At 40.2% G+C, this 27,716-nt stretch overlaps 2 protein-coding genes across 2 annotated transcripts in view; one reads left to right on the forward strand and one right to left on the reverse strand.

Annotated features, from left to right (window-relative positions):
- LOC124257713 (cyclic AMP-dependent transcription factor ATF-6 beta-like) overlaps positions 1–5,319 on the reverse strand; it is a 31,594-nt gene extending 26,275 nt beyond the window's left edge. Inside the window, 1 exon segment of the mRNA XM_046691841.1 lies at positions 5,152–5,319. Coding sequence (XP_046547797.1) covers positions 5,152–5,224 — 73 coding nt within the window. The 5' untranslated portion in view covers positions 5,225–5,319.
- Positions 5,320–14,401: 9,082 nt separating this feature from the next.
- The window catches only part of LOC124257664 (uncharacterized protein C05D11.1-like), a 55,528-nt gene continuing 42,213 nt past the window's right edge, over positions 14,402–27,716 (forward strand). The window contains exons 1-6 of the mRNA XM_046691778.1: positions 14,402–14,555; positions 15,341–15,348; positions 16,467–16,541; positions 17,218–17,376; positions 23,378–23,587; positions 24,085–24,207. Coding sequence (XP_046547734.1) covers positions 14,405–14,555; positions 15,341–15,348; positions 16,467–16,541; positions 17,218–17,376; positions 23,378–23,587; positions 24,085–24,207 — 726 coding nt within the window. The 5' untranslated portion in view covers positions 14,402–14,404. The remainder of the gene's footprint in view (positions 14,556–15,340; positions 15,349–16,466; positions 16,542–17,217; positions 17,377–23,377; positions 23,588–24,084; positions 24,208–27,716) is intronic.

The following is a 27,716-nucleotide window of genomic DNA, read 5'->3' on the forward strand; positions in this document are numbered from 1 at the left end:
AAATACTGAAGATCACTGATCATATCCAAGATGTTAATTAAGGAAAATCGTTTGCCCATAATTCATAGAGTATGAGTACTTGACAAACTTAATCATATACTTAAAACATTTGATGAATAGGTATACAGAGATATAGTTTTCCTCTGAACTGCTGAAAAGACATATAAACTATAATAGTGAGAAACTATTGTGTGGTCCTAAATTGTTTGTATTAGTACATAATAAAATCAGTGCTCCCAATAACCTGCATATTTGCATAGAATATGTAAATTATCACCTTCAACCTATCAATTTTGAGCTGCTTGCAGGATTAACAGATCCTGGTTTCACTGTCATACAGACACCTATAAGATTAACAGATCCTGGTTTTACTGTCATAGACACCTATAGGATTAACAGATCCTGGTTTCACTGTCATACAGACACATATAGGATTAACAGATCCTGGTTTCACTGTCATACGGACACATATAGGATTAACAGATCCTGGTTTTACTGTCATACAGACACATATCATATAAGATTAACAGATCCCGGTTTTACTGTCATACAGACACATATAAGATTAACAGATCCTGGTTTTACTGTCATACAGACATCTATAAGATTAACAGATCCTGGTTTTACTGTCATACAGACATATATAAGATTAACAGATCCTGGTTTTACTGTCATACAGACACATATAAGATTATCAGATCCTGGTTTTACTGTCATACAGACATCTATAAGATTAACAGATCCTGGTTTTACTGTCATACAGACATCTATAGGATTAACAGATCCTGGTTTCACTGTCATACAGACATCTATAAGATTAACAGATCCTGGTTTCACTGTCATACAGACACATATAAGATTAACAGATCCTGGTTTCACTGTCATACGGACACCTATAGGATTAACAGATCCTGGTTTTACTGTCATACAGACACCTATAGGATTAACAGATCCTGGTTTTACTGTCATACAGACATCTATAGGATTAACAGATCCTGGTTTTACTGTCATACAGACATCTATAAGATTAACAGATCCTGGTTTCACTGTCATACAGACATCTATAGGATTAACAGATCCTGGTTTTACTGTCATACAGACACCTATAAGATTAACAGATCCTGGTTTTACTGTCATACAGACATCTATAGGATTAACAGATCCTGGTTTCACTGTCATACAGACATCTATAAGATTAACAGATCCTGGTTTCACTGTCATACAGACACCTATAGGATTAACATCCTGGTTTCACTGTCATAGACACCTATAGGATTAACAGATCCTGGTTTTACTGTCATACAGACACCTATAGGATTAACAGATCCTGGTTTCACTGTCATACAGACACCTATAGGATTAACAGATCCTGGTTTCACTGTCATACAGACACCTATAGGATTAACAGATCCTGGTTTCACTGTCATACAGACACCTATAGGATTAACAGATCCTGGTTTTACTGTCATACAGACACCTATAGGATTAACAGATCCTGGTTTTACTGTCATACAGACACCTATAGGATTAACAGATCCTGGTTTCACTGTCATACAGACACCTATAGGATTAACAGATCCTGGTTTTACTGTCATACAGACACCTATAGGATTAACAGATCCTGGTTTTACTGTCATACAGATTAACACCTATATACAGATTATAGGAACAGATCCTGGTTTTACTGTCATACAGACACCTATAAGATTAACAGATCCATCTATAGGATTAACAGATCCTGGTTTTACTGTCATACAGACATCTATAAGATTAACAGATCCTGGTTTTACTGTCATACAGACACCTATAAGATTAACAGATCCTGGTTTTACTGTCATACAGACACCTATAAGATTAACAGATCCTGGTTTTACTGTCATACTGTCATACACCTATAGGATTAACAGATCCTGGTTTTACTGTCATACAGACACATATAGGATTAACAGATCCTGGTTTCACTGTCATACAGACACCTATAAGATTAACAGATCCTGGTTTTACTGTCATACAGACACCTATAGGATTAACAGATCCTGGTTTCACTGTCATACAGACATCTATAAGATTAACAGATCCTGGTTTCACTGTCATACAGACACATATAGGATTAACAGATCCTGGTTTCACTGTCATACAGACACATATAAGATTAACAGATCCTGGTTTTACTGTCATACAGACACCTATAAGATTAACAGATCCTGGTTTTACTGTCATACAGACATCTATAAGATTAACAGATCCTGGTTTTACTGTCATACAGACACCTATAAGATTAACAGATCCTGGTTTTACTGTCATACAGACACATATAGGATTAACAGATCCTGGTTTCACTGTCATACAGACATCTATAGATTAACAGATCCTGGTTTTACTGTCATACAGACACATATAAGATTAACAGATCCTGGTTTTACTGTCATACAGACACATATAAGATTAACAGATCCTGGTTTTACTGTCATACAGACACATATAAGATTAACAGATCCTGGTTTTACTGTCATACAGACACCTATAAGATTAACAGATCCTGGTTTCACTGTCATACAGACACATATAGGATTAACAGATCCTGGTTTTACTGTCATACAGATCCTATAGGTTTCCTGGTTTTACTGTCATACAGACACCTATAAGATTAACAGATCCTGGTTTTACTGTCATACAGACACCTATAAGATTAACAGATCCTGGTTTTACTGTCATACAGACACCTATAAGATTAACAGATCCTGGTTTTACTGTCATACAGACACCTATAAGATTAACAGATCCTGGTTTTACTGTCATACAGACACCTATAAGATTAACAGATCCTGGTTTTACTGTCATACAGACACATATGATATAAGATTAACAGATCCCGGTTTTACTGTCATACAGACACCTATAAGATTAACAGATCCTGGTTTTACTGTCATACAGACACCTATAAGATTAACAGATCCTGGTTTTACTGTCATACAGACACCTATAGGATTAACAGATCCTGGTTTTACTGTCATACAGACACCTATAGGATTAACAGATCCTGGTTTTACTGTCATACAGACACCTATAGGATTAACAGATCCTGGTTTTACTGTCATACAAACACCTATAGGATTAACAGATCCATGGAGTGCTCCCAAACAGACACCTATAGGATTAACAGATCCATGTAGTGCTGCCAGGCAGACACCTATAGGATTAACATATCCATGTTGTGCTGCCAGGCAGACACCTATAGCAATAACAGATCCATGTAGTGTGACCAGGCAGAGTCTCAGACACTTGTAGGATTAACAGATCCAGGTAGTGCTGCCAGACCGACACCTATAGGATTAACAGATCCATGTAGGCAGCCAGGCAGACACCTATAGGATTAACAGATCCATGTAGTGCTGCCAGTCAGACCACTATAGGATTACCAGATCCAGGTAGTGCTGACAGGCAGACACCTATAGGATTACCAGATCCATGTAGTGCTGCCAGGCAGACACCTATAGAATTACCAGATCCAGGCAGTGCGGCCAGGCTGAGACCTATAGGATTAACAGATCCATGTAGAACTGACAGGTAGACACCTATAGGATTACCAGATCCAGGTAGTGCTGACAGGTAGAAACCAATACACATTACTAATGATCATGTCAACATGGTTCATCTGGACAACAAAACCTCTGTATAACCTTCAAAGTTATGAAGTAATGTATCAATGATACCTACATATATTGCCAAAACAGCTGTTGCATGAATTAAATGAGGAAAAAAAATGAATACGTAGGTATTTCAGCTCAAATTCAACATGATATATCAACTTCTGCCATATCATTTTGAGAGTCACAACACAAAAGAGCATCCATGTCCCTTTGCATCAATGCATGGATGAATTACTATGGATAGATGACAAATTCTGACAGATGGGGATAGACATCATTCATTGTTAATCATGTTATTAAAACTTATACAAAAAGAAATTATTATGATAGCAAGAAAATATTAAAAATGAGATGAATACAAATCAATATGGCTATTAAAAACTGATCATGATTATATGAATAGGGAAAAATATTCCAAAATTAGGTACTTTCAGCTAGGCCTACGAATACTTTCAAAAAGTTGCCTACAGATGGTGTTTGTTGCCAGTATATATCCTTCTACAGATGACACAATATTTTAGCCACTTTTACTTCATTTCTTATTCTGAAAATGATAACGTAAAGAGTTCCTTCCATTCCCCATATTGCCTACTTCTTTCTTCCACAGAATAACAGAAGTAACACAAGGTAGTTCGACCCTAAATATTGTTATTAATTTCTTGGGCTTTTAGTTATTTTTTTGTGAGTTTTCTTGTAATTGTTGTGTTAAGTTTTGTTAATAATTTTAGTATATATTAAATTATAAATATTATATGGGATGGGGGAACGGGAGGAGCTCTTACCCCTGACTTATATGCTTTCATTATCATGATTACAACAGGTGTATTACATACATTCAATACATTGCATCATGTCAGACAAAAACATGGAAGGCACCAGTTAAAAAGCAAATACAGATGACTCTTAAACCTCTCCATGTGCGTTGTACTTTTGATACTGCTCTACTGAAATGCAACCATCTTCCCCACCGAAATACATTTTCCAAAGCAAAGGCCACCCATTTATTCAGAGCACAACTCAGGAATTTCAACAGTGTACTTAAGTTCCGGTTGCAATATCAAAAATCCCATAAGCGGTGTAAAGATATAATGTGAGTATACCCCTGACTCCAGCAATATACCTCCAGCAGTATACCCCTGACTCCAGCAATATAGCCCTGACTCCATCAATATTCCACCAGCAGTATAACCCCTGACTCCAGCAATACTGAACTTCAATAGACCCTGCCATCAAAACCGACAAAGGGAACTAGCGGGTGGGTCCCCTATGCCACGCCTTCTTTTTCAAACCCCTCAAAGTATATTTGTTTGTTATCATGCTTAAACCCTTCTTTAGCATCACGCTACCATGTGTTAGATGTCAAACATTGATAAATGCAGCATTAGGAACACTTATTACACAATCTGAATTATTGATGCATTCAATAACAACATATATCAACATTATCTTCCTGATCTGTGAAGTCGACTACCCCGACATGTTTCTAGGTGTTTTCACTCACCCCAATCCTCATTTGTCAGCATGTTGTTGGCAAAGAATCGCCGATCCACCTCCGACACAAAATCGACCGACATTTCGTCAATATATTAACTGGTATAAGCACACCAGAATATTTTAGCGTAAAACCATACGGTACGCGTGGAAAATTCAACAATATGGCTGGTTTCTATCCCAGAGTTCCCTATACCGGAACCTAGTTTATACGATTACAACGATTTTCATTGGTTAGGAATTGGGGCTATAAATAGAATATACACACGTGTACACATGTGCTGTTTTCTTCAGTCGATATTCTGTTTACCGTGGGATAAAGTCTATCGTATTTCGCTAGGTTATTCTTTGTCGCTGATTGATCGGCTGCTAGTTGGCTTGTGTCTAATGCTTGGAAACATAAACTACAACAATAACACTCAACAAAGGACCCAAATTGACAATTTTAACGCTCTTTATAGATTGAAATCTGAGATCTCGAAACCCAATATCAAACAAAACTGAGTCAAAACTGACCTTGATATATGTTTAATGTTAATAAGAAAAATTCTTGCTTCTTCATACATGCATTTTACAGGGCTTCAGCTGAAACCAACTCTGAACGAGTGTTGATATATTTGATAACTCTGAATGAAAAATGTACATCTCTGAACATGGTCTTCACATCAGCTATTACCACTTATGATATATATATATATATCTCTAGGAGGATAAATATATATTTCATCGAGGACGTAGTGGAGAATATAGACATGGGTTAGTAAAGTCTGTCTCACTGTCCGTGAAGCACATTATTTACCTTTTTCTTCTAAAACCCTTTCTGCAGTGCTAACGCTCTCAATTAAGTTTAGATTTACAAAGGTGCAGAATCTTCCATCAAACTGGGGTTCCTTTTCAATATAAATGGAACTATTTATTTCAATCAAAATCATATATATTTAGAGAAGCGTTAATCTAAGACGTAGGGTCAAAACATTTAGTGTTCGGTAAATATTAACATCAGGAGGGTATGTAAATTTAAATGATGCACGAAATCCTGTTTAAGAGTACAATAATTTAGTTTACACCCTAAATGTGATTCTAAATTAAAAAACGTCCGTGTGTTGACACCCCACAAAGCCTATACCACGGAGACCGAAGTACCTTTGATAAGGGAGCAGTTCATAAGTTCGAACAACAAACATCATGACCTCGGTTCGGAGTCTTTGTCAATGTTTTAGTGCGGCGGTTTACCCCAGTTTTTATTTATTCCAAAATGGCAACCTAAAAAATATACATAAAATGGCGATTACAGCTGTCATTTATTGACAAGAGCCTTAAACCCAAGGACAAGTTGATCTTGATGGACGCCGTGCTGCTTGACATATGATAGGACGGCGAGGTCAATGACGTCACTCGTGCTATCAACCACTGGTTTGTCTGATACAGACCTGTCTTTATTACTGACGAGACAGGCAACATATAACATATATTTATAGCTTAAGATGGAGTATGACAACACTCACTCACAGGTTCTGCGACATTAGGTTGTTGTTGTTTTTTTAATTCGGACACTGATAAGATCTCTGACCTTTTGGTGACCCTGTTGTTTTGACTGTTACAGTTATGGCTGTGTTGGAGGACGATGGAGTAGCCTACTGCTCCGTAAACGTGACATCTATGTCAACCTCTGCCTGAGGTCGGGGTGTAGTCTGTCTCACATTCCCTGAACCACATTATTTTCCCCACTGCCAAGCCCCCTCTGCAGTGCTAAAGCCCTAAAATAAAGCAAGTCTAGATTTCCCCAGGTTGAATCTCTGGTCTCCCTGGGGCTCCTTTTCAATTTAAATGGGCTTGTTTGTTACAATCAAAATTATATATATTCAGAGACTAAGCATTAGTAGTCGGGGTGATCTATCTCTGTTGACGCTTGTTCTCATGTTAATTAGAAACATTGCCGCAGGTGTGCACGTGATTAGATTAGTGTTTTAAATATACATGTATATTTATAAGTGATGGCATATGCGAATTGAATAAACAATAATTTAAGGCCTGAAACAATAAATCTTTACCATGCTTTCATGAAAACAGTGATATGGGTTATATTCTTCATGAATAATATCTATTTTCCAATTAACTGTTCACATAGCTAGTCATATTATTCATAATATTCTCATAATATATACATGTTCTTTATTCTTTTTTCTCGTCACGATATGGCTGAAACATTGCCGATGTGACGTTAAATATTAACTCACTCACTCATAATATTTTCAACTATGGAAAGGGTAGTATGAAGAATAACAAAATATAGATTACTCGGAATTATATATTATCTAGTCTAAATGTATTCACAAAATCCATTCGCTTGGTACAAAGCTATTGCAGAAAAAAAACATCCCGCTTCGAGAATGAAAGAATTGTGAATGACGTCATGAATAATGGATATCCTCCTCTTAAATCATTTGTGGCAAAGCGTTCATATGACGTCAGTTTCGTATGTTTCTCTTATTAAGGGAACATTTGGAATAAATCAGCAAAGTGAAAATAATATGACATAAAATATTAGATGCGTAAGAATATGACATAAAATATATCGACATTAAACGAATTTGTGTGTCACCATGATTTTCTTTATTCCCATCCGGGATTCGAACCCACACTCTCAGTGTAAGACACCTAATCGCCAGCACACGATGTCAGCAATCTAATCCACAGCCTCTCAGTGTACACGATGTCGATGTCAATCAATCTAACCCACCCAGCCTCTCAGTGTAAGACACCGCCAGCACACGATGTCAGCAATCTAACCCACCCAGCCTCTCAGTGTAAGACACCGCCAGCACACGATGTCAGCAATCTAACCCACCCAGCCTCTCAGTGTAAGACACCGCCAGCACACGATGTCAGCAATCTAACCCACTCAGCCTCTTAACCTCATTTTACATCATAATGAAAATCACTTCACTCCACTTCACTTCACTTCACGGTTAGTTATATCGGAAAATATAAAAAAGACGTGTACCTAAAACATTCATACATATTGAATCTGAACACTATCATGATAAAGCAAGGATTTTGTGTGTTCAAAAATGCTATGGTTATTGATCGGGACAGCAACGGATTTCAGTGTTACATGGTGATCAATACATTCCCCATCTGGTGCAGTAGAATAGTCCATCACATGCTGTGTTTAACGAAATAATCAATACTGACTTCGATACATTCTCACATGACAGTATGTCACTTCAGCGTTCAAGGTCGGGCCTCGCTGGAAATACGACATGACTTAATCTACCAAACATCTTGTGTATATACTGATGGGAAATAAAAACGCAAGTCATATCACAGCAGGAGAAGTATTTTTGTTTAAACATATTCACGAGCCAATTGTAGCTGGTATGTCACTATGACAAAATACCTGCTTATAATCGATATATGTACGGTTTATGATATCGTGTTTCCCCATATGAAAAGCTACTTGATATGTTTGCGCAGTTTATTTATCCATGATTCAAGATCAGAATCAAAGCTTGGTAGTTCTAAATTACAGAAACGCAATGCATAATATCATAAAACATAAACATAAACTTGTTTGTGATTGTGTAGCAATATCATTTCAAACGTATTGTTTTGTAAGTGAGTATATGTTGCTTTAAGCCGTACCAGCAATATTGCTGCTATTCGCGGCTAGTATTGTTTTGTAAATGCATTCTGAAAAGAATATGAATATAAATATCAATTTATGCACACTGTTGAATATTCATTCAACGGTGCAGTGAACACAATGTCGTAATACCGAAATCAATCCTCGTAAAAAACGTGCAATAGACACCAAAACATGATCTACGTAAAATGTTATGAAAACTGCGTATAACAAAGTCGACGCAACAAACCATATTGTGCTGTTCCAATGAAGGGTGAAAGAAGCATATCCCCCGACCTGAACCGGGTATAGTAGGTCTCCGAGTCACAACCGTCCGAATCAATGTCCAGGGTGAAGGAATCCATTGGTGTCCGACACACTCTACCAGCTTGGATTTTAAATGACTAACGCGTTCTGCACCACGCTTCATAAACGTGTAGTTTACTGCAGTGTAACATCTCCAGCTCAAGTTACGTCAGTAACGTCAATTTAAAGTCCGGACGGACAAATGACTATCTCCCTCCTACGTCTCCTGCAACAGGTGATATCTGAGTGTTTTGCTTATCGAGTTCCGCCGTAGGGGATAATAAAGATCTTGGTGCATATGACGGTCGATGTGACAATGTCGAGTTAATCTCAATTAGATCCCTCTCAGTAGGATATCAGTTCATAAACCGAGTAAACCAGGGATGTGGGAAACAGATTGTACCGGCGTTCCTGATATACTGCCATTAAAGTCCATTGGCAAGCGTGGGGCGTATTAAAGGTGAATTGCTTTAGGGGAGTGGTTTAAGGGCAGATTAGTTGATTATTTGACCATCTGTTGAAAGGTCAGTATTCTCCATGGGCAATGGGTAGCCTAGTGGTAAAAGCGTCCGATCGTCACATGGTTGATTCTGGTTAGATTCCCACAGAGTAAGCGAGTGAGTTTTGTTTTATGTGTCTTTTAGCAATATTCCAGCAATACCACGGCGGGGAACTCCAGAAATGGGATTCACACATTGTACCCATGTTAGGAATCGAACCCCGGTCTTCAGCGTGACTAGCGAACGCTTTAACCACTAGGCTACCCCACCGCCCACATGGGTAGAATCCCTGAATAAGCCCTGTAGGTTGGTATTGGTGGAATATTGCTAACATGCCAAATTCTGTGTTCTCTTCATCATTCTGAATGAGATGCCGAGGTTAGAATAGTATTTGGGTTACATTCCGGCATATGTCTTCATGTGGGAAAAAGAGCTGCAGATCTTACATCTTTTCGAATGCATTCATGACAACCATATACGTCACCCATCTACTCTTATATTGTCATCATGCAACAACTATGCATTATCCATGCATTGACAAGAACATTTACCATCTGTACCTTCACCGACCATCACCTTCAACACTAATGTGGTGGCGTGTGGTCCTGTGCACAGAGCTCAGGGCCTAGATTTTCGAAGCTCTCTTTGCGTTAAGATAGTCGTAAGTGCCATACATTAACATTAACTTACGACTATCTTAGCGCTAAGAGAGCTTCGAAAATCTAGGCCCAGGTCACGAATCAGTTGTTAAGCAACGTTGACCTCGGACAGTCCTTGGATGGGTGACCCTGTTTGGCAGCTTGACTCCTGAGAATTTCTAGGACTTCAGTCTTGCTCCACAACGACGCACATCACATGTGATACATGTGGTCTCACCTTAGGCAAGTGAGTTTGTTCAAAATTGCCTCTGTTCACCCAGCAGAAAATGGGTACCTGGTTGGATAAAGTCATATGACTATAACCTTCTAGCGCCTAACAGGCAGCTTGGGTTATCCAGGGTAATAATAATCAGATTCTGATAAAGTGACGCGAGCAGTCACTTGGTGTTTAGAGACTGTACGCTATAGAAGAACACTCAATTATTAATGCATGCATTGGTAAAAACATTCAACATCAATTCATTGACGACATTCACCGCTCATGCATTCATTGATAAAAACATTTACCACTCATGCATTCATTTTACAATATTTATCACCCATGCATTCATTCATCACCAAACACATGCGCGACTCATCTACTCATTCACTTAAAACACCGTTCATCACCCATGCATTCACTGAAAACATCGACCAATGTGTTCACTGATCCCTCTTCATTCATTTATTCATAACCACATTCACGGTGAATGGTTTCATTCATTACCCAAGCTAAAAAAACTTTTAACACGACTTAGCAGTGTAGGCACCACCGATACAGTCTCGTATTCAGCAATTGACCATAACAATGTGACATCCACATTCAACACCACCCACACGCTAACATCCACATTCAACACCACCCACACACTTACCACCCACACTTACATCCACATTCAACACCACCCATACACTAACATCCACATTCAACACCACCCACACACTAACATCCACATTCAACACCACCCACACACTAACATCCACATTCAACACCACCCACACTAACATCCACATTCAACACCACCCACACACTAACATCCACATTCAACACCACACTAACATCCACACATTCAACACCACACCATCCACATTCATCCACACCACCACACACACTAACATCCACATTCAACACCACCTACACACTAACATCCACCAACACCACCCACACTAACATCCACATTCAACACCACCCACACACACACTAACATCCACATTCAACACCACCCATACACTAACATCCACATTCAACACCACCCCTACACTAACATCCACATTCAACACCACCCACTACACTAACATCCACATTCAACACCACCCCTACACTAACATCCACATTCAACACCACCCACACACTAACATCCACATTCAACACCACCCCTACACTAACATCCACATTCAACACCACCCATACACTAACATCCACAGTCAACACCAGCCCTACACTAACATCCACAGTCAACACCACACACACACATCCACATTCAACACCACCAACACACTACATCCACATTCAACACCACCCACACACTAACATCCACATTCAACACCACCCACACACTAACATCCACATTCAACACCACACATTCAACAACATCCACACATTCAAACACCACCCACACACTAACATCCACATTCAACACCACACAAACAAGAACATCCACATTCAACACCACCCACACACTTACATCCACATTTGACATCATACATACGACGCTATACGACACATGGAATGCCGATATACACGATCGATTATATAAGAATTCTTGCTTATACAAAACCGATTCCCCACTTTGTTGACTTATCCGTTGTTCCCCTGTCTTCTGTACATCTGCTACAGCGTATATATGGCATGTTTTCAATGGATTAATTATCTATTTAAAGCACAGATGCCCCTGGGGAAATAGAGACTCAAATACAAGATTTCATGGATGTATCAGAATGACTTAATCTTATTCTTGTAACCGGCCATAATATCCATTTGCATATGACAACAACAAAAACAGACTGATCTTTGTGTTGTTAAGAAATTGATAATAAATGAAATGAAAATAACTTAAAACGAAAAGTAACTCGTTTCACTTTTGTCCAAAAGAATCCGACAAGCAAAATGTCGAACACTACTGGTGCCTATAGATGTAGTACGTGTATGCTAGTTACCTGGGCTACACAGGTAAGTGCTAATAGATCTGTTTGATAACTATATCATCCGAGGCTGGCCTGACACGCAAACTCGGCTCTTTTCTTCAAGGTTCGGTTGTAATCATATGCAGATTTGATATATTTACAGAACCACAATGTGGTATATACAATGAATACAATACCACGCTTCCGGTCATTGAAACAAATCGATATACTCATATGCCATATGTGCAGCCGGTCACGTGATAATACAAAGAATGCGTTTGGATGGGGCAGGGAGTTGTGTCCCTTAGAACCAGGATCCGATGAACCAGGGAGACTATAAAAAGACTATATAATGTTGTAGATTATCCCTGGATGGGGAGGTGAAATATCCGTATTTGGGTGTGGTTTTAAACTATCAATTCTGGGAGGAGGCAAGAGACATAAGAGTAATTTTTATTGCCATGTTATTAGAATTATTTCTGCGTTTGTTTTCACAATAATAAACCATTTTATGAGTTAACAATCACAGCTCAATACAGGATCGTAAAAAAATAGAAACGCACTTGGAGAGTTTCGCCTTCATGTATATGACATATAATGGCGGAGTCGTACTTTAAGAGGATAAGTGGACGCACACACATACTGACACACGTAATACCACAATAAATACCACTGACACCCGTAATACCACTACTCCACTCCATCTAGTCCGCGAGATCAATCACTACACTTGACTCTACCAGGTCTGATACCTGACAATAGATATTAAATATTTTATATCAGCGATTGGAGTTCCTTCATGGTTGTTTGTGTCAGCTGTTGAAGATGTGCTTGTATGCTATAAGTCGTCTGTATGTTGACCTTTGTGTCCACGTACCCCATTAACCTAGTGGTTAAAGCGTTCGCTCGTCAGGCAGTAAACACCGATGTAATACTGCTCAAGGCAACGTAAAACATACTCACTCACTCATAATATAATACAAAATAGGTTTAAGAGCAGTAACTGTATCTGATGCTGACTGTTCCACTTTGGAAGGATTGTGTAGGTTTGGTGATATCATCAATATTGCATCGAATGAGTGCGTGAATGAATTTTATGTTACAACACTTTAGTGTAAATTACCATACTTTGTTAAAACCCACGCGCAAAAGCATATTTGCCAGCTTCACTAACATGGAGTCCAAGAAGTTATGCATGAATAATTGGAAAACGGAAACCTCAGATATTAAGGAACTCGTAAGTGTCTAAGGAGTCGGCTCCGGATGTTAAAGTTTGAAATCGGATAGGTAAAGTCTGCTAATGTTGAAAAAGGGGAGTGAGTTTAGTTTTACGCCGCACTCAGCAATAGGCCTATTCCAGCTATTATGGCGACTGTCTGTAAATAATGGAGTCTAGACCAGACAATCCAGTGATCAACAGCAGGAGCATCGATCTACGCAACTGGGATACTATGACATGTGTCAACCAAGTCATCAAGCCTGACCACCCGATCCCGTTAGTCTCCTCTTACGACAAGCATCGATGGGTTACTGAAGATAAAGCTGATATGAGTGAGAACGAAATGCACTCTGTGATTGTTTTATAAAAATCCAATTAAAAGTACAGGGCCAAAGAACAAGGGCTTAGTCGAATCAAGGATCCGAATCCAGTATCTATGGATCCTGGTACAATAATTAATTAAGGGACGAAACCACTAAATGATTCTCCAGTGCACGTCATTTCTGGGTTGTTTTTTATCAGGAATCCCATCACACCGATCAAATTTGTGTGGTGAATCATTGACAATGAATAGTTTCGTAATAAATGGACAAAACAATTTATGTGTAGAATGGATTTCTTTCCTTATAAAGTACAGAAAGTTCCTAATTTTATAGTAAATGCAGCTATAGGCTTGGAAGTAATTTCTCTGTTACTGAATACATCGAGCGATTTTGCTATAGTTTCATATATCTTTCACATTCATCAAGTGCATACATGTAGCAAATTCAATTACTTTACAATTTTATTACATGCAAGTTTACCATCATTAAATCATTCCAACTTTTTAATCAAACTTCTCTAGCGGCAAAATGGCGACGTCCAGTGATAACTTCGAGTTTCTGTTTACAGTGGTTGCTAATGATAGCATCCCTGTTTCAAAATATCGATCGAAAGAAACTGGCATTTCTATTTTCATAGCTCAGGTTGAAGGACCTCTTGTCAATGGTTATTTCTGTTTAGGTAGGTAACAAAAGAACAATTTAGATTCTTGTTTGAAACAACGCTGTCCTGATTTCGATCAGCCTTCCCGATTGCTAATGATATCCGGATATTACGATTCTGTGCACAATCGTTAGACGTGTTGTAAGTGGCACGTAGACGTGTGTATATGCAGTTTAACACACGTAATGTATCTGGTTTAGGACCCCCCCTCTTCTCCATCAACAATGGAGTAAATCTTTGGTTCTTCATCACCGATTTCGAAAAGGAAGTCTGTGACATGCACAGCGCGTTTGATCTACAATACGTGCATGGAATCATTAGCACATCTATTATATTTCTGCGTATATTTACTTGTGTAAAAGTTCTGAATAAAGCTGACAACAACTATCTGTTCAGCATGATCTTTAGCACCGCCTCAGCTTAGACCATGTTGGACTTTTCATTTAAAGTGTGATAGAAACTGCTGCACAATGTCTTGTAAGAAGAACGCTGTCGTTTTACAGTAGGGGTGTGGTAGCCTAGTGATTAGAGCGTTCACTCATCATTTTGAAGACCCGAGTTCGATTCCTCACGTGGGTACAACATGTGAAGCCCTTTTTTTGCGTCCCCCGCCATGATATTGTTGGAATATTGCTAAAAGCGGCATAAATCCTACTCACTCTCTCACTCACTCACTCACTCATTCATTTTACAAAATTAGTAAAATTGTGTTACTGATTGAAATACTTTATGTATTGTTAAATGATATCAATGTTAATTTGACAGGTAAGAATTTCAATCCCATTTTTTACACAGCTTATCAGTGACACAAGTTTCATATCGATAGTCATGGATAAATCTTCACATTGAATTTGTTTCCGATCATCGATTGTTTTAGCTAGCCCTATAGAGCAACTTGTAAGAATTCTTTATGAGTGACCCATACTAACATTTTGTGTTTTATGATACATTATTTATCATATTTTTTTATCACTACTCTTCTCCATAACCTGTCTTAGGGAGGGGGTGGGTGGGTTTGCTGTCAAAGGGAGGTAAATATGTAAATAAGGTCATGAAAGTCATTGTCAGCTAAAGATGGTTAATGAAGTTTCTTAATTTTTATCTGCATTTTGTGATTCACCAAGAGACCCAAATATGATGAAAGGTGCAAGGTCTGATTCCATTACTTGCTGAAACATTCCTACATGAGACATTCACTTCATTGACCTGAGTGAAGATATCACTTTGACACTTGTCTGTGGTGGCGTGTGGGCTTGTGCATAGAGCCCAGGGCCTAGATTTTCCAAAACTCTTAGCGCTAAGATAGTCGTAAGTGCCATACGTTAACTTACGACTATCTTAGCACTAAGATAACTTCAAAAATCTAGGCCCAGGTAGCAAATCAGTTGGTCACGCCGAAGACCCGGGTTCGATTCCCCACATGGGTACAATGTGTGAAGCCCATTTCTGGTGTCCCCCGCCATGATATTGCTGGAATATTGCTAAAAGCGGCGTAAAACTAAACTCACTCACTCACAAATCAGTTGAAGTTAGATATATCTGTTCACACAAACCTGTGACATCATTGGAGCAGATGATGTTGTCATCTAAGGTGCCACTAATTTAAATCCTGGTTTGCCATATTATGTTTCTATATTTGTCAGCATCACACAAATGCTCATGGATTTCACCCAAGTTGTCAACATCTGACAATTCTGAGACTTGCATCAGTTTCAGCTTTCCTCCTACGTTATACTGACACATCAAGATAGAACCGGAATCCTATCTAAAGCAGCCTTAAGCCCAACTCACTCACTTGCTCACTCACTCACCCATCCTCCTTTTCACTCACACACCTCTTCTAGCTTTTTGATCACTCACTCTCCTTCTCTCACTCACTGTAGAAGAGAGTGTGATTGATTCAGATTTCCTTGTTGACAGCCACTGAAGGCCCATGATGACGACGGCCTCCCTCACACCCTGGAGCACCACATCTTTATGGGCAGCGAGCAGTACCCATACAAGGTGAGACTCAACACTGGCTGCTGCACCGGATACTGTCAGGATAGAAGTAGCATCCCTAGTCTAGGGGATTACTCTCATTTTGTCATATACTAGTATTAGCAGTACAAATTTTCCCAAGTTCTCCTTTAACAGATTTGTATATCAACCAAACCTCCTCAGTATATGGAACAAGAAATATGTTTGGATCACAAATATTTATATAACTGTGTGTGCTCAGTCTTCAATCAAAACACTATCCGCCAGATTTATTCATGATCCATAACTAAATTTGTTCAGTATAGTTCATTGATGAAGAAACTCTGGAAAGAGTTCCGCCTGTAACCCCCGTTTTTTTATTAATCAGTGCCTAAGAATAGATGATTTTTTATAGAAAGGTTACCCAATCCCTGACCCTAAACCTAACCATAAACCTAACACAATGCTAAATCTAGACCCTAAACCTAAACCCTAACCCCTAGAAATAACAATAATAAATAGTATACATTTCAAGCGGGGGTTATGGGCAGAATTCTTACCGAAACTCTTTTCTTTCCATTTTTACCTTCAGGTTGTTTAAAGGCTAATCTGGTTTCTGTAAAAGGACTATATACTTGTGTAAATATCAGAAATTAGTTTTCACCATTACACTCTGTTAAGAACTGTTGATGGATCATTCCCATGTGTTCTGTGGATTCAGGGCGTTCTGGACCTCCTGGCCAACAGGTGCCTGGCCTCAGGAACCAACGCCTGGACAGACACTGACCACACTTGTTATACCATGACAAACGCCGGATCGGAGGGGTTCCTCAAACTGCTGCCCGTCTATATAGACCATGTCCTTTATCCAACACTCAAGGTAAGACAAGTGTTGTAAACAAGACCATTTCATTACTGTCACTGATTCATCAAACTGTGTTTGTGTGGCACATGTCCTTTATCTAACACTGAAGGTTGACAAGTGTAGAAAACATGGCCATGACTGTCACTCATTCACCAAACTGTCTGTAGAGACCTTGTCCTTTATCCAATTCTCATGGTGGCAAGTAGCAGTCAGTAGTAATCTATTAAACAGGACCTTTTGGTGACCGTCATCAAATTGCTGCCCATCCATACATATGTAACAGCGGTATCACGTCAAGATTGAACACAGACGAATACTTGTAAGGGGTTCAGGGATTTATTGTCTTGGATGATGGATCAGGTGATAAAACCCTTGAAACAAAACATACACATCTCAAATTACTGGTATACAGCAACAAGTACATAGTAAACATATAATTATATTTAACATTTTCTGTACACCACAAGGGTTACTTAATCTAAGTATAAATATAAGCCTATGTTACAAATTACAGACATACAGATGAAAATCTGATATGTAACATAACATTTAGAACATAACCCATGCATTTCCTTGACACACAAATACTAACACACACACACACACACACACATTCTCATGCCATCTCTAATATGTACCTAATCTACAATGTATACACTATAGTCTACATTAACCAAACGTGTAATAATTATAATACATAACAGTGTGTCATGATATTAAGCATATAAAATATTTACATCATATTAGCATGTAGATGATATTACAGCACATAATATATTTCAGACATATGATTAAAATGATGAAACTAACTTGACTAAAACATCATATCCTAACCTCCTTATGATAATATACATACAAAGACATCTAAAGTAACTTACCCCAATAAGTGGAGTGCTGTGATAAAGGAGACAGAGTTGAAATTGTAGCAGTCAAGAGTTGAAATTGTAGCAGTGACCAGGAAAAAGAATGTTGGGGTACATAAAACTCCAGATCTGGTCACATGCTCTAGAAACAATAGCAAATCAATCACTGGCCAAGCCGTGGCTGGACCAGGAGTCTGAAGATAAACAGAACCCCATGCAGGCTTACATAACTTAACCTAGGGATTAGTAGAGTGCTGTGTTAATTTAAAGGGTTGTTATATTGTTTAACTAAATTAAATACCTTAGGCTTAAAATACACAATATTTACATTCTGCTACACATACAGTGCCATATTTTGTATAGTATGACCAGAAATTATTGAGAATTTTAGGAATATGTTTAATTGGATTTCTAGTATAAACAACCTTGACCAGCTATCAAGTGCTTGGTTTCATTCAAAAGAGACAACTCCGATAATCCTTTTTCATTAGTTTGTGAAGAGTTATCCCCCTTTGTTTACTTGCTAGCAGACGACATTTTCAGTGATCCTCAGTATGGATGATATAGAGAAGAGGAAGTTGATTTTAAAGTATTATAACAAGGGCATCAGATCAGCGAAAGTGATTTCAAGTAGAACAGGTGTAGCAGGGCGTGGAGTTATCCCACAGATGACATCCTCACCTTGTCAGCTTGCTGACGGGGTTAACCTCTTTGGTCATGTGGACAAGGCGTCCGACTTCGGATCAGAAGGTCCGTGGTTCGAATCCCAGCACGGGACTCGGAATTTTATGGCCGCTACATTGGCGTCCAACCTGTGATCGAATCTCTATAAATTATCAACAAAATATAGGCACTTAAATGTTACCGTTCGAGCCACCTACATATAAAAGTAACACATCATACTATAGCACGTGCAACGAATTTAAGTGACAGGGACTGTACACACGGTCGAGACAGGCGTGAGTGTCCAGACACTTGACCTAAGCATAGGAACGGGTTTATGAACGGAATATTTACAAGTGTACATTCTCTTCCTTTCCAGTCACTCTTGATAAAACATGGTCTTGCGAACAAGACACTGATAACATCAGTATCTCACTGTCGCCTGCTGTCATAATGGCGTCATCGTTCATTACGGCCCGAAGTAATGCGATCTCCCGTGTTTGTTTCGGTCCAGACAGTTGTTTACTGTTCTTGTATACTGTTTAAATAGTTGCAGAAACATGGTGCTGATCGAGTCAAAATGTTTTGAGAACTTTTCGCGTGGCTGGTATTGTAGCACAACTCCTCAAACATGTCCCTGTTTACGTGTGTGATTTCCTTCAAAGAGCAGATGACAATGGTTAAGCCATTTCGAAAGTTGTCGGCTATTTTGTTTCCTGCACTCTGGCGATGTCAAGAATCGTCATCACTTTCAATATTTAGCCACTTGTTGATCCTTGGCGACACGGCCTGGCATTGTTTGTGTGTTGACAAACGTAGGGCATCCAACAGGCAGAACGTTGCCGTGCACACCACTGCGAGCTGCTGCTGCTGCTGTTGCTGCTGCTGATCCGATGATTGGAGATGCAAAAGTTGGATGAAGATTTGTGAAATATCCCTCTAACAGACAAGTAGCCACAGAAGAGGACCTGAACAGTCTTTAGAGTCACCCATCAACATACCTTATGTGCTGTCCGTGCGGGCAGCGAAGCGTGACCTTTTAGCACTTTTGGGTAATCTTGTTCACAGAGTAAGCTGCCGTTGACAATACTGAACCTATTTCCTGGCACAAGCTGCCCGTGGCACGATACGCACATGAAACACTGCAAGTGATATACGTTGCCTTGCACGCGCATCACGAGCTCGCTGGCAGGAATGTTTTGTGAACAGGCAGCACATGTACCTCCAGACCCAAATAACCGAATGTAATCATTCCGACAAAGAATCATTCCTGCTTTTGTGAAACACGATGTCCCGATTTCCCCAAGCTGTGCCTGACAACATGAACACTTCAAGCAACCTGTGTGCCAGTATCTATCTAACGCGTGTAACAGGAATCTGTCCACGATGCGTGCCCCGCACCCCCCACACGCTTTAACCGGACCCCCTCTGTTCGGGCCCCCATTTCCTGGGGGGTTGTTGGTAGCTTGAGACACTAAACTGCCGTTCATTTGGAGCTGATTGTTGTCTGCGTTTCCGTTTGTCATAGAGTTGAATGTGGACACTGCTGTGTCCATCTTCTGCACGTCTGCCACCAATGTTAGCCCAAGATTAACTGACAAGTCCAGTTAGTATGAGAATCGTAGCCTTCCTGGGTAGAGTACTCCAATCCTGTGTTATCCTGTGGTAGGGAGTAGACAGTTTTCACCGCAGTTACTACAGTTTCAGAGCACAGTATCTTTCCGTAACATCACAACACTGCGGTCCGTCCGTCCTCGTCACTAGTCTCGCTCGTACTGATGGCCGATCTTTAATTCAGGCCGTGTCGGACGAAGCATCCCAACTCCAGTAATTTGGCTTGTCATATCACTTTGGGTTACCTCATTAGCGTTGGACGCCAATGTAGCGGCCATAAAATTTCCGAGTCCCGTGCTGGGATTCGAACCACGGACCTTCTGATCCGAAGTCGGACGCCTTGTCCACATGACCAAAGAGGTTAACCCCGTCAGCAAGCTGACAAGGTAAGGATGTCATCTGTGGGATAACTCCACGCCCTGCTACATACTCCCCGTCAACATGAGGCACGTCCCGAGCCGCATAGTTGGGTACTGAGACTTATTTTGCTCAAATTTGATGTGAACGTGCTCAGCCCCACGTTGGGCGCCAATGTAGCGGCCATAAAATTTCCGAGTCCCGTGCTGGGATTCGAACCACGGACCTTCTGATCCGAAGTCGGACGCCTTGTCCACATGACCAAAGAGGTTAACCCCGTCAGCAAGCTGACAAGGTAAGGATGTCATCTGTGGGATAACTCCACGCCCTGCTACATAGGCATCCCTTTGTCCACTGTTTATCGTGTTTTGAAATATATTGCAAATGGATATGGCATTGATTGAGCACCAGGGAGGTGCAGGTACGCCCAGAAAATTGACTGTCGTTGACAGGAGGCGGCTTGGTATTCTTGTTTCTAAAAACAAACGAAGGAGTTTAGAAAACTTAAGGCTGGATATGATTAATAGAGGAACTGTGGCTGTCTGTAAGGAGACAATTAGAACTGAGCTGCATGCAATGGGTTGGCAGAAAAGTCGAGGAATTCCATCACCGATCATGAAACCTGAACAAAAGGAGCGAAGGTTGAATTGGTGCTTACAGCATAGAAATTGTAACTGGGTCAATGTGATTTTCTCAGATGAAAGTTCTGTGTGGCTGTTTCCTAATACACTGAAATTCTGGACCAAACAAACTGAAAAACCTTTGTATCAGCACCCAAAGTACAGTCCCCTCTGTGTATTTGAAGGGAATATGAACAGTGAGTGGTACACAGATATTCTCGAGAGACATTTACTTCCATCTGCTCACGTGTTCTATGGAAATTTTTTGATTTTCCAGCAGGACAACGACCCAAAACATCTTTCAAAGCATTCACAGGCCTGGTTTCTGACCCAAAATATGACATTATTAGATTGGCCAAGCTATAGCCCTGACCTAAATCCAATAGAAAATGTTTGGGGACTTATGAAGGAAAGTGTCAATAAGAAAAATCTGACAAATATTGCTGAAATGAAAGAAGAGGTGGTCCGATATTGGGAAAGCATGGACCACGACTTTCTAACTTCTTTGATCAGTAGTAAGTAGTATGCCCCGCCGCATTGAAGCCTGCATTGCTGCCCATGGTGACTTGACAAAATACTAACTGTTCACCTGTCTTTGAATCTGGATTTATGTTCTGCTAATATTCACATTTAATACGTGAGTAATGAGTGAATTTTTTTTTTAAATTACAATCTTTAAATTCTCAAAAATTTCTGGTTGTACTGTATAAAGGCTGTTGTTGCCATAATTTATATTAACATCCTACTCAAACCAGTGGACTCTACCAATGCCATTCATTACTGAACCAGACTATTGTCACTGATTACTGAACCAGACTATTGCCACTCATTACTGAACCAGACTATTGTCACTCATTACTGAACCAGACTATTGTCACTGATTACTGAACCAGACTATTCTTACTGATTACTGAACCAGACTATTGTCACTCATTACTGAACCAGACTATTGTCACTCATTACTGAACCAGACTATTGTCACTCATTACTGAACCAGACTATTGTCACTCATTACTGAACCAGACTATTCTTACTGATTACTGAACCAGACTATTGTCACTCATTACTGAACCAGATTACTGTCACTGATTACTGAACCAGACTATTGTCACTGATTACTGAACCAGACTATTGTCACTGACTACTGAACCAGACTATTGTCACTGACTACTGAACCAGACTATTGTCACTGATTACTGAACCAGACTATTGTCACTCATTACTGAACCAGACTATTGTCACTCATTACTGAACCAGACTATTGTCACTCATTACTGAACCAGATTACTGTCAGTGTCACTGATTACTGAACCAGACTATTGTCACTCATTACTGAACCAGACTATTGTCACTCATTACTGAACCAGACTATTGTCACTCATTACTGAACCAGACTATTATCACTGATTACTGAACAAACACTCACTGATTCTTGAACAAATACTCAGTAAGTACTGAAGCAACTTTCACTAATTACTGATCCATGTTGATCAACTCTCATTGATTTCTGAAACACTGTTCTCTGACTACTCAACCAACTTTCACTATTCACTGAACCACTGTTCACTGACTACTCAACCAACTTTCACTATTCACTGAACCAACTCTCATTGATTACTGAACCACTGTTCACTGACTACTCAACCAACTTTCACTATTCACTGAACCAACTCTCATTGATTACTGAAACACTGTTCACTGACTACTCAACCAACTTTCACTATTCACTGAACCACTGTTCACTGACTACTCAACCAACTTTCACTATTCACTGAAACACTGTTCACTGACTACTCAACCAACTTTCACTATTCACTGAACCACTGTTCACTAACCACTGAACCAACTTTCACTATTCACTGAAGCAACTCTCACCAAATCTCTGTGCCTATGTTCCAGGAATCTGGGTACATCACCGAAGTCCACCACGTTAATGACGAGGGGGAGGATGCAGGCGTGGTATATTGTGAGATGCAGGCACGGGAGAACACGGGGGAGAGTCTCACTCATCTAGCTATGTTGAGGGGGATGTACCCCGGTCACTGTGGCTACAAGTCCGAGACTGGTGGCATGCTACTGAACCTCCGGGAGAGCACATCTTACCCCAAGGTACACTCGCTATGAAGTTTATTGTCCATCAAGATGTCTGTTATACATTTCTTTTGTTTGTTTAATGTTTACCACAGCACTCAGTAATATTCCAGCTATATGGCGTCACTTTGTAAATAATTGAGTCTGGACCAGACAATCCAGTGATCCAACAGCATGAGCATCGATCTACGCAGTTGGGATACGATGACATGTGTCAACCAGGTCAGCGAGCCTGACCACCCGATCGCCTTTTACAACCAGCATTGGTTGCTAGAGACCAGTTCTAACCTGGATGTTCACGGGTTGTCTGTTTTATATGTTTATTAAGCAGCATCCTGCAATGGTGTATTCTGTATAAAGGATGTCAAAGTCTGGGGTTTCATTATATTTTTTGGCAAAGACTATCTGCAGGAGAAAGGAGTTAATATTATTTCCTGGAAATAACTTCAAAAGGGTCCTGAAAACAAATTTTGGAGCCTTAATTACCATGGTAACCATTTTCTGTTGGTTGTCAGGTGTGCAGCTACCACAAGGAGTTCTATCGGCCAGAGAATCTGTGTCTGATCATCACAGGGCAGGTCACACCGGACAAGATCTTTGCTGCCCTCAAGCCAGTGGAGGATAGAATCGTAGCAAAGGTAGGTTGATTGGATCATTTCATTGCTGATGTGTCTGGCATGTGTTTAAACACATCTTGTCATGACCTGTCCATGTATTGTCAAGTAAATATGTCTACCTTTCAGTGAACTCAGTAATCAGGGATAGATTAGTATGAGGTTATTTTATTTTATATTAATGTCTTTTTGGCTTAACAAAGGTAACATTAAAGGGAAACAAAACTCCACGTTTTACTTGTCCAGTCTGGGTCATATTAAGTAGCCCACGTAATCACTCTGTGCAAGTAAGTATCAGAATAAAAACACTAAAAACTGGGTTTTGTATCAGCAAGAGAGTGTCTCAATGAAAACTGGGGTATCTCCATGGGTTATAGCCTGGGAAAGCCATATTGAAGAAACATGCTTGAAAATGGTGTGGCTCAACCGGCAATGGGCATGGTTGAGTGATCGTATGAATGTGGCTCTCCCGGCAATGTGGTATTAGCTAATCCATGTTACCGTAAATAATGGGTATCAAATATTGAAATATTCATTATGTAAAATCTAGAAATCCAGTTGAATTGTTCGTGGAGAAAAGTCCAGATCACGGAAACTAGCTGCCTCACGTAGGTACTCAAACGACTTTTCGAATTATTTATGATTATACACACAATTATTTCCTCGAAGCCTTTTAACATATGGGAGGGTAAAGGAATTCAATGTTTGAGATAAGAGCTATTGTTGCCTCAGTTATTATGTTTACATTCATGCTAAAAGCTAAAAAGAAACAATTTAGAAGAATGACCTTTTATTGCACAAATATACGTATAAACAGTCACATATACAGAGTCTAATTTTAGTCCGCACCCTTACGCCATTGGCGCATGATAGTTAAAAATAGCGCACTATTCCTTAACCTGGTGGGTCTGATTGGCGCACTATATAAATAATTTGACTCGTATCAATCATGTAAAACATACCTCTCCAAACTCTTTAATATTTACAACTTATTTTCACAATTTTGAGCGATCAATCTGCATTCGTAATCGCCACAGTTTCCAAACAACAGCATCATATATGCCTTTGGTATGCGCCCAGTTTCATTTCTCACCAGTGATGAACTTGAAATGTGGGGAAATCTGAAATTAGAGAAGCTATTGGAACACTTTGGGACTGAAGTACATGTGAAAGCAATCATTGATGCTGCTGATGCCTGGGTGGAATGGGGGAAACTGAAGTACATGTGAAAGCAATCATTGATGCTGCTGATGCCCGGGTGGAATGGGGGAAACTGAAGTACATGTGAAAGCAATCATTGATGCTGCTGATGCCCGGGTGGAATGGGGGAAACTGAAGTACATGTGAAAGCAATCATTAATGCTGCTGGTGCCCGGGTGGAATGGGTGAAACTGAAGTACATGTGAAAGCAATCATTGATGCTGCTGATGCCCGGGTGGTATGGGGGAAACTGAAGTACATGTGAAAGCAATCATTGATGCTGCTGATGCCTGGGTGGAATGGGTGAAACTGAAGTACATGTGAAAGCAATCATTAATGCTGCTGGTGCCCGGGTGGAATGGGGGAAACTGAAGTACATGTGAAAGCAATCATTGATGCTGCTGATGCCCGGGTGGAATGGGGGAAACCGAAGTACATGTGAAAGCAATCATTGATGCTGCTGATGCCCGGGTGGAATGGGGGAAACTGAAGTACATGTGAAAGCAATCATTGATGCTGCTGATGCCCGGGTGGAATGGGGGAAACTGAAGTACATGTGAAAGCAATCATTGATGCTGCTGATGCCCGGTGGAATGGGGAAACTGAAGTACATGTGAAAGCAATCATTGATGCTGCTGATGCCCGGTGGAATGGGGAAACTGAAGTACATGTGAAAGCAATCATTGATGCTGCTGATGCCCGGGTGGAATGGGGGAAACTGAAGTACATGTGAAAGCAATCATTGATGCTGCTGATGCCCGGGTGGAATGGGGAAACTGAAGTACATGTGAAAGCAATCATTGATGCTGCTGGTGCCGGGTGGAATGGGGAAACTGAAGTACATGTGAAAGCAATCATTGATGCTGCTGATGCCCGGGTGGAATGGGGAAACTGAAGTACATGTGAAAGCAATCATTGATGCTGCTGATGCCCGGTGGAATGGGGAAACTGAAGTACATGTGAAAGCAATCATTGATGCTGCTGATGCCCGGGTGGAATGGGGGAAACTGAAGTACATGTGAAAGCAATCATTGATGCTGCTGATGCCCGGGTGGAATGGGGGAAACTGAAGTACATGTGAAAGCAATCATTGATGCTGCTGATGCCCGGTGGAATGGGGAAACTGAAGTACATGTGAAAGCAATCATTGATGCTGCTGATGCCCGGGTGGAATGGGGGAAACTGAAGTACATGTGAAAGCAATCATTGATGCTGCTGATGCCCGGGTGGAATGGGGGAAACTGAAGTACATGTGAAAGCAATCATTGATGCTGCTGATGCCCGGGTGGAATGGGGGAAACTGAAGTACATGTGAAAGCAATCATTGATGCTGCTGATGCCGGGTGGAATGGGGGAAACTGAAGTACATGTGAAAGCAATCATTGATGCTGCTGATGCCCGGGTGGAATGGGGGAAACTGAAGTACATGTGAAAGCAATCATTGATGCTGCTGATGCCCGGGTGGAATGGGGGAAACTGAAGTACATGTGAAAGCAATCATTGATGCTGCTGGTGCCCGGGTGGAATGGGGGAAACTGAAGTACATGTGAAAGCAATCATTGATGCTGCTGATGCCCGGGTGGAATGGGGGAAACTGAAGTACATGTGAAAGCAATCATTGATGCTGCTGATGCCCGGGTGGAATGGGGGAAACTGAAGTACATGTGAAAGCAATCATTGATGCTGCTGATGCCCGGGTGGAATGGGGGAAACTGAAGTACATGTGAAAGCAATTATTGATGCTGCTGGTGCCCGGGTGGAATGGGGGAAACTGAAGAAGCTAGTTGTTAACTCAGGTTATCCAAGAGATAACATGCAGAATCTGTGGAGTTTGATACACAGCTACCACTCTAAAGACTTTCCTAATCTACTGATTCTTGCTTCAGTTGCACTCACAGCATCCATTCACACATCAGACTGTGAGAGAGGTTCTAGTTCCCAAAATTTGCTGAAAACATCACTGAGAAATCAACTTTCAGATGAGAAACTTGATGAACTACTACTCATAGCTGTTGAAGGTTCAAAATTCAGGATTTCAATTTTGAGGACAGTCTCAATGAATCAGGATTACCCAGTATTACCCAGTATTACCCAAAGTTGCTGTAACTGTTTTCTATTTTTACTAACTCAAAATTAAAACAGACAGAGTTAGAAGATAATAACTTTTATGGCCAAAGCAACAGTGTTTAGATTAACACTTTAATTGATACAAGTGAATGCATTGTCTCCCTTGTTTTTTTCTGATGACCCACCTACAATAGTAAATGTCCCACTACTTTAATTAACCATGGGCCCAGGGCTCACTTATTCTGAAAAGTAAATTAGACACTGCA

This window comes from Haliotis rubra, unplaced genomic scaffold, assembly GCF_003918875.1.
Source record: "Haliotis rubra isolate DU_JTF1 unplaced genomic scaffold, ASM391887v1 Scf67, whole genome shotgun sequence".
Classification (NCBI taxonomy): Eukaryota; Metazoa; Mollusca; class Gastropoda; order Lepetellida; family Haliotidae; genus Haliotis; species Haliotis rubra.